This window comes from Oncorhynchus mykiss, chromosome 4 (genome assembly GCF_057628025.1).
Source record: "Oncorhynchus mykiss isolate SJ-2025 chromosome 4, ASM5762802v1, whole genome shotgun sequence".
Lineage (NCBI taxonomy): Eukaryota > Metazoa > Chordata > Actinopteri > Salmoniformes > Salmonidae > Oncorhynchus > Oncorhynchus mykiss.
The window spans coordinates 93,323,015-93,330,000 of record NC_143025.1 but is presented as its reverse complement, the minus strand read 5'-3'; the positions used below and the strand labels follow the sequence as shown (position 1 = coordinate 93,330,000).

Genomic DNA, 6,986 nt, shown 5'->3' with positions numbered 1-6,986 from the left:
AGAGAGAGGGAGAGAGAGGGAGACAGAGAGAGAGAGAGAGAGAGAGAGAGCGAGAGAGAGAGACGTTAAATTCTACAACCACCTAAAAGGAAGTGATTCCCAAACCTTCCATAACAAAGCCATCACCTACAGAGAGATGAACCTGGAGAAGAGTCCCCTAAGCAAGCTGGTCCTGGGGCTCTGTTCACAAACACAAACACACCCTACAGAGCCCCAGGACAACAGCACAATTAGACCCAACCAAATCATGAGAAAACAAAAAGATAATTACTTAACACATTGGAAAGAATTAACAAAAAAACAGCAAACTAGAATGCTATTTGGCCCTAAACAGGGAGTACACAGTGGCAGAATACCTGACCACTGTGACTGACCCTAAACAGAGAGTACACAGCAGCAGAATACCTGACCACTGTGACTGACCCAAAATTAAGGAAAGCTTTGACTATGTACAGGCTCAGTGAGCATAGCCTTGCTATTGAGAAAGGCCGCCGTAGGCAGCATGGCTCTCTAGAGAAGACAGGCTATGTGCACACTGCCCACAAAATGAGGTGGAAACTGAGCTGCACTTCCTAACCTCCTGCCCAATGTATGACCATATTAGAGAGACATATTTCCCTCAGATTACACAGATCCACAAAGAATTCGAAAGCAAATCCAATTTTGATAAACTCCCATATCTACTGGGTGAAATTCCACAGTGTGCCATCACAGCAGCAAGATTTGTGACCTGTTGCCATGAGAAAAGGGCAACCAGTGAAGAACACACACCATTGTAAATACAACCCATATTTATGCTTATTTAATTTATCTTGTGTCCTTTAACCATTTGTATATTGTTAAAACACTGTATATATATATAATATGACATTTGAAACCTCTGTATGTGTAATGTTTACTGTTAATTTTTATTGTTTATTTCACTTAATATATTCACTTTATATATTATCAACCTCACTTGCTTTGGCAATGTTTCCCATGCCAATAAAGCCCTTGAATTTAATTGAATTGAGAGAGAGAGAGAGAGAGAGAGAGAGAGAGAGAGAGAGAGAAGAGAGAGAGAGAGAGGAGAGAGGAGAGAGAGACAGAGAGAGAGAGAGAGAGAGAGAGAGAGAGAGAGGAGAGAGACAGAGAGAGAGACACAGATAGAGAGAGAGAGAGAGAGAGAGAGAGAGAGAGGAGGAGAGAGGAGAGCGGAGAGAGACAGAGAGAGGGAGAGAGAGAGAATGTGGGGAGACAGTATGTGTGGAGACAAAATGTGGGGAGACAGAATGTGGGGAGACAGAATGTGGGGAGACAGAATGTGGGGAGACAGAATGTGGGGAGACAGAATGTGGGGAGACAGAATGTGGGGAGACAGAATGTGGGGAGACAGAATGTGGGGAGACAGAATGTGGGAGACAGAATGTGGGGAGACAGAATGTGGGGAGACAGAATGTGGGGAGACAGAATGTGGGGAGACAGAATGTGGGGAGACAGAATGTGGGGAGACAGATGTGGGGAGACAGAGATGAGGGAGAAGTGAGGAAGAGACGAGAAGGAAAGAAGGAGGAACCACCTGAATGGAAGAAAGTGACTGAAGGCAGTGTCTCCTGACCCCTCCTGTCTCAGCCTCCAGTATTTATGCTGCAGTAGTTTATGTGTCAGGGGGCTAGGGTCAGTTTGTTATATCTGGAGTACTTCTCCTGTCCTATTCGGTGTCCTGTGTGAATTTAAGTGTGCTCTCTCTAATTCTCTCTTTCTTTCTCTCTTTCTTTCTCTCTCTCGGAGGACCTGAGCCCTAGGACCATGCCTCAGGACTACCTGACATGATGACTCCTTGCTGTCCCCAGTCCACCTGGCCGTGCTGCTGCTCCAGTTTCAACTGTTCTGCCTGTGATTATTATTATTTGACCATGCTGGTCATTTATGAACATTTGAACATCTTGGCCATGATTCTGTTATAATCTCCACCCGGCACAGCCAGAAGAAGACTGGCCACCCCACATAGCCTGGTTCCTCTCTAGGTTTCTTCTAGGTTCTGGCCTTTCTAGGAGTTTTTCCTAGCCACCGTGCTTCTACACCTGCATTGCTTGCTGTTTGGGGTTTTAGGCTGAGTTTCTGTACAGCACTTTGAGATATCAGCTGATGTACGAAGGGCTATATAAATACATTTGATTGGATTTAATTAGATATGTACGGAGACAGAGTGTGGGGAGACAGTATGTGGGAGACAGTATGTGGGAAGACAGTATGTGGGGAGACAGAATGTGGGGAGACAATGTGGGGAGACAGAATGTGGGGAGACAGAATGTGGGGAGACAGAATGTGGGGAGGCAGAATGTGGGGAGACAGAATGTGAGACAGAATGTGGGGAGACAGAATGTGGGGAGACAGAATGTGAGACAGAATGTGGAGACAGAATGTGAGACAGAATGTGGGGAGACAGAATGTGGGGAGACAGAATGTGGGGAGACAGAATGTGGAGACAGAATGTGGTGAGACAGAATGTGGAGACAGAATGTGGGGAGACAGAATGTGGGGAGACAGAATGTGGGGAGACAGAATGTTGGGAGTCAGAATGTGGGGAGTCAGAATGTGGGGAGACAGAATGTGGGGAGACAGAATGTGGGGAGACAGAATGTGGGGAGACAGTATGTGGGGAGACAGAATGAGAGACAGAATGTGATGAGACAGAATGTGATGAGACAGAATGAGAGACAGAATGTGATGAGACAGAATGAGAGACAGAATGTGGTGAGACAGAATGAGAGACAGAGTGTGGGGAGACAGTAGTCATTATAGCAGGGTAGGGTGGTAACAGGGTAACAAAACCAGTCATTACAGCAGGGTAGGGTGGTAACAGGGTAACAGAACCAGTCATTATAGCAGGGTAGGGTGGTAACAGGGTAACAGAACCAGTCATTATAGCAGGGTAGGGTGGTAACAGGGTAACAGAACCAGTCATTATAACAGGGTAGGATGCAGTCAGTCAGTCAGTCAGTCAGTCACCCACAAGGCCATACAGGGAGAACACATACACACTCCACACACACACACACACACACACATACACACTCCACACACACACACATACTCCCCGCACACGTACACACACTCTGACAAACTGGTTGTGGTGTTTTTGGTTTCCACAGAAACCCCAGGTGATCTGGCACGACAGGTACAGGTACACCTGATCATATTAACATGACCCTGCCTTGGTCCTGGCATGTTCAGACCTGCTCCAGGTATCATCAGAGCAGCACACACACACACACAGTCAACACTCCTAGCCAATCACACACACACACAGTCACCTCCACTCCAGAGCCAATCAGAGGCCAGGACAACGTATGAGGCAGAGAGGATTCTTTTTTTGTTACAGCACTACAGGTGAACAGGAACTTGTGTGTGTGTGTGTGTAGTGTGTGTGTGTGTGTGTGTGTGTGTGTGTGTGTGTGTGTGTGTGTGTGTGTGTGTGTGTGTGTGTGTGTGTGTGTGTTGTGTGTGTGTGTGTGTAGTGTGTGTGTGTGTGTGTGTAGTGTGTGTGTGTGTGTGTCTTTACTACAGTATTATAAAGGATAAGATAGCCTTCACTCTATATCAACTTCCTTAACAACAAGCCTCTTAACCAATATCATTAGATGTTATTTGTGTTTTTATTAGCTCTCTGGTAAAATTGTTCATATCTACTGAGCGTAATTGTTTCTGAATACCAACTTTGATTGATTCACATGTTAAATATATATATAATCATGTCAATAGTCAACAGGTTACTTTACAACATTTTATCAATGTATATTTTTATTATTGTATTATACTTTATAACAATACAAACAAAGGAGACAAAAAAAATCTATGAAATCCGATGATTTAAAATAGGTTTGTTTACAAGGCGAAACGTTAAGCCTAACCATCGGAAACGTTAAGCCTAACCATCGGAAACGTTAAGCCTAACCATTGGAAACGTTAAGCCTAACCATTGGAAACGTTAAGCCTAACCATTGGAAACGTTAAGCCTAACCATTGGAAACGTTAAGCCTAACCATCGGAAACGTTAAGCCTAACCATTGGAAACGTTAAGCCTAACCATTGGAAACGTTAAGCCTAACCATTGGAAACGTTAAGCCTAACCATTGGAAACGTTAAGCCTAACCATTGGAAACGTTAAGCCTAACCATCGGAAACGTTAAGCCTAACCATCGGAAACGTTAAGCCTAACCATTGGAAACGTTAAGCCTAACCATTGGAAACGTTAAGCCTAACCATTGGAAACGTTAAGCCTAACCATTGGAAACGTTAAGCCTAACCATCGGAAACGTTAAGCCTAACCATCGGAAACGTTAAGCCTAACCATTGGAAACGTTAAGCCTAACCATTGGCATGAAAACGAAATATTGTCATACTGCAAGAGAAAAATAAGTCTGAATTCACATCTCCTTCTCAAAAGCGAACAACAACACACGCGTATTTAAAACACATGTTTAAATGAAGCTCTATGTGATGTTATTATAACGTCACAATGACACCGCGCCACAGTGAAACGTCGCATGACACAGACACAGACCCTCGGCTCTGAGCTCACGACTTTAGACTGATTAACAACTGATGTCACCAACAAAAAAAACACCAACAAAAAAAACCCAATTAAATAAGAAATACAAAATGAAGCCTAGATTTGTGTCAAACTGTATAAATGTTTCCAAATTATTTATTTTTTGTAACTTTTTTTGGTTGTAACTTGTGTTCATGAATATTTTTTTCCAGTTTCATGACTTTTTTTTTCAGTTGCGTCATATTGGTAAAAGCACGAGTAGGCTACACATCACAATATTCACAGACATAGTGAACTATTCCACCTGTCTCAAAGCGCATTCATCTATATTACAGGACATGCACCTTGCGCGCTTTCCAAATAATAGGCCAGAACAGGCGGAGGGTCACACACAGAGCCAACCCGACGTATTTCAACAGTACTCAACTCCCTGCACTACACAACCAACTTGGCTACATTGTGTCACTACAGTGGACACCCCAAAAGTCATTATAATGAGAATTCAACAACTTTTCGCACCGGGTTCGGCACGGACGCAGACACCTGCCTCCCGGAATGAATGAGATTGAGTGAGACGAGAGAGAGAGAGTGTGTGTGTGTGTGTGTGTGTGCGGGGAAGCGCGACCATCACACGACTGCTCTCTCTCCACAGTGACAGAAGGGAAGGAGCGCATGCCAGAAGACCAGGACCACCTGTCATCTACGCGCGCCAGCACAAAAATAATGATCTGTTCTGACAAAATAAAAAATGTCTCTCTCTCAGCATCAAAGAAGCCCGTCGATAATAGTTTTTTTGGAAAGAAATAGACTAGTCTAGGCAAAATAAAGTTTTTAAACAACCTCAAACTCCAACCGCAGCAACCCACAGATATGCAGCAAAAAGAAACAAGAATTTTAAAGCAGCTTGTTCAGAATGAGACGAAAATTCAAAATCAGAATAAGAGACGGTTGAAATGAAAAGATAGTCCATCTAAAAGCACAGAGACCGGTTTACTTTATAAATCTTTTCTAATTTATGTAGTTATCCTACCTGTGTCTCGGTCGCCTAGCCATGATGTAGTTTGTATCGAGAGCGGCTCCGTGTGTCCTCTGAGCTCTGCCGTTCCGTTCTGACTATCTCTCTTTCTGTCTGAAGGGGAGAAGGAGCTCTGCCGTTCCGTTCTGACTATCTCTCTCTCTCTCTCTCCAGTTTGACGGGGAAAAGGAGCAGGCTGACATTAAAAGAGTACAAGGCTTGTAAACAGAGGCAGGAGTCTCCGCCAGGGCCCCTCCTCCCCCCGCAGCCCGCTGCGTTTGGCGCCGCGCGTCACTGCGCAGCCGCGCCTCACAGGCAGGGTTGACACATTGGCCAAGGCGCCTTTTCAAGTCTGCTCCGCGCTAAACATTTACACTCCTTTTACAAGAGCTTACAGCGACTTCTCGTTTTTCTAGAAGAACATTATTTTTTTTAAGGAGAAGGAAGGGAGGGGAGGGGGGTTATTGTATCTGAATACAATGTAAACAATTGTGGAATGTGTTTTTGGTATGTAGTGGACCGCGGAAACGACGTGTTGTTTTCTCCCCCCCCCCCCCCGCCCCGCTACCTGTTGCTAAGCTGCTGCTCTGCTGTTGTAGATACTATTGCTACAGAAAACCTTTTCTGATCGGATTCCGATAGTCTACTGACTTCAAATCGATTTCAAGTATTAATAAGGCCTTAAAGTAATTAGTGAGTTTTTGAACAGCAATGCTATCTGTTTTTTTTAATGTGTCCTAATGGAAGAGGAGTTGTGCTCTTGTATGGAGAGACATTTCAGTTATGAATATGCCACTTTCACTTGGTGGGATGACTGCATGCTCTTTTAATTCACTTTAGATAGGCCTATCTTCTCATAATCACCCCGGGCAACATGTTTGGGTTAACTTCGTGTCATGTTGTCGATATAATATCATGTAATTATATATATATATATATATTTTTTTTAATTGTCAAAATTAGCGTTATTTACAGGCCAATTTTAAAACAAGGTTATTTGTTCTCACAAAATTACGGCCAAGTGTACTTAATTATCTGCAAAAAAATAGATAAACTCTGAACTCAAAGTTTGTTTTTCTAAGTCCACATAACCATGATCTCATGCCCCCTTCAGTACAGCCAGAAAGAGAGAGGGGGTGGGGGGTGGGGTGGGGGGGGTTATAGTACTTTGGGTGGAGGTTTATTCGAAGACTATTAATGTGTGTCTTTTCATAGTGATTGTTCTTCCCATACGCTATCGTATTGTCTCCATCACTTACAATTACCGTCACCCCAAAAACATTCTATTGTCCCTGGTCACTCATCCTCACGTGATGGGGGCAGCACACCGAACAGGACAGAACAGAATGCGGCCGCACGGCGCTCCATTTAAAAAAAAAAATAGCTGTTTTATTGTTGCATGTGGCGGGGAGGAGTGGACAGCGGGCGTTTAGTGAA

General features: G+C 43.9%; 1 protein-coding gene across 1 annotated transcript in view; it reads right to left on the bottom strand.

Moving 5' to 3' along the window:
• Positions 1-5,813, bottom strand: part of LOC118964486 (MYB proto-oncogene, transcription factor) — a 26,260-nt gene extending 20,447 nt beyond the window's left edge. The window contains 1 exon segment of the mRNA XM_090233521.1: positions 5,565-5,813. Within this exon segment, the coding sequence (XP_090089647.1) occupies positions 5,565-5,587 (23 nt within the window). The 5' untranslated portion in view covers positions 5,588-5,813.
• Positions 5,814-6,986: the final 1,173 nt, after the last annotated feature.